Source organism: Microtus oregoni, unplaced genomic scaffold (assembly GCF_018167655.1).
Source record: "Microtus oregoni isolate MIOR12 unplaced genomic scaffold, Mior012 000046F_ref0000063, whole genome shotgun sequence".
In the NCBI taxonomy this organism is placed as follows: Eukaryota; Metazoa; Chordata; class Mammalia; order Rodentia; family Cricetidae; genus Microtus; species Microtus oregoni.
In genome coordinates, this window is record NW_024543220.1 from 6224604 (window position 1) to 6226426 (window position 1823).

The window sequence follows — 1823 nt, forward strand, 5'->3', positions numbered from 1 at the left end:
TCTCCATGTAGTAGATATGATATGGAAGTATAATTGTTTGATTATTATTTTCCTAATTGTGATTTCTGTTTAAAAATTAATTTGAGTAGCTTTAAAGAAACACCATTAATGATAACCTAATAGATTACCTGACTGAAATACATTTATTAGTGTTAGTTATTTCAAATATACTTAATTATATTCAATATAGCTAACTATACATACTCTAAAACTATGTGAGTTCGAGGCCAGCTCGGTCTATAAGAACTAGTGCCAGGACAGGCTCCAAAGCTACAGCGAAAACCTATCTTGAAAAAAAACAAGGCACAATTGTCCGTTAGGGTGTGTATCGCGTAGCGGTCATGGCCAGCCATCTGGAGCTCAACAACGGCGCCAAGATGCCCACCCTGGGCCTGGGCACTTGGAAGTCCCCTCCTGGCCAGGTGACCGAGGCCGTGAAAGTTGCCATTGACCTTGGGTACCGCCACATTGACTGTGCCCAGGTGTACCAGAATGAGAAGGAGGTGGGAGTGGCCCTCCAGGAGAAGCTCAAGGAGCAGGTGGTGAAGCGCCAGGATCTCTTCATCGTCAGCAAGCTGTGGTGCACGTTCCACGACAAGAGCATGGTGAAAGGAGCCTGCCAGAAGATGCTTGGCGACCTGCAGCTGGACTACCTGGATCTCTTCCTAATTCACTGGCCAACAGGCTTCAAGCCTGGGCCTGATTATTTCCCACTGGATGCATCAGGAAATGTGATTCCCAGTGACACCGATTTTGTGGACACTTGGACGGCCATGGAACAGCTGGTGGATGAAGGTTTGGTGAAATCGATTGGTGTCTCCAACTTCAACCCTCTTCAGATTGAGAGGATCTTAAACAAACCTGGCTTAAAATACAAGCCTGCAGTTAATCAGATTGAGTGTCACCTGTACCTAACTCAAGAGAAGCTGATTGAATACTGCCATTCCAAAGGCATCGTGGTGACTGCATACAGTCCGCTTGGCTCTCCTGACAGGCCCTGGGCCAAGCCCGAAGACCCTTCTCTCATGGAGGATCCCAGGATTAAGGAAATTGCATCCAAGTACAATAAAACTACAGCCCAGGTGCTGATCCGCCTCCCCATACAAAGGAACTTGGTGGTGATCCCCAAGTCTGTGACTCCAGCACGGATTGCAGAGAACCTGAAGGTCTTTGACTTCGAGCTGAGCAAGGAGGATGTGGCCACTCTACTCAGCTACAACTGGAACTGGAGGGTGTGTGCCTTGATGAGCTGTGCTAAACACAAGGATTACCCGTTCCATGCCGAAGTCTGAAGCTGTGGATGCCTGCTCTCCCCCAGCGACTTGTACCTGTTCTTCCTGCTTCATCTGTCCTTGCAGGTGTAGTGTGGTCTGTGTCCTCTGCACTGGGTGAAACCTTGAGGTTCAGACAACAAGGGTCTGTTAGTCTGACATAGGCCCTGGAGAGCATTCTCAGTAGCTGAGGGGTTTCCTTCAGCCGTTCTTACACCCCCCCCCCCCCCCCCCCGCCCCGAGAACGTTTAACACAAGAACCCTTTCCAGCCAAAGAGAAGCAAGATTTATAGTCCAAGTAGTGCCACTAACAGTTAAGTGCTCAGAACTGTAGTCCTTTGATCAGACTTCTTGCCTCAAATAAAAACTGCTTTTGTGAAAGAAAAAAAGAAAAGAAAGAAAAAAAAACAAGAAGACAAAGAAGAAAAAGACGACGAAGGGGAAGAAGAAGAAGGAGGAGGAGGAGGGGGAAGAAGAAGAAGAAAGAAGAAGAAGAAAGAAGAAGAAGAAGAAGAAGAAGAAGAAGAAGAAGAAGAAGAAGAAGGGTCTTAA

General features: G+C 47.1%; 1 protein-coding gene across 1 annotated transcript; it reads left to right on the forward strand.

The window, feature by feature from the left end:
- The first annotated feature begins 309 nt into the window (after positions 1-309).
- On the forward strand, positions 310-1590 carry LOC121435526 (aldo-keto reductase family 1 member B1-like). Its single transcript, XM_041634924.1, has one exon. It carries the CDS (start codon positions 342-344, stop codon positions 1290-1292), a length of 951 nt encoding a protein of 316 aa, XP_041490858.1. The 5' UTR covers positions 310-341; the 3' UTR covers positions 1293-1590.
- Positions 1591-1823: the final 233 nt, after the last annotated feature.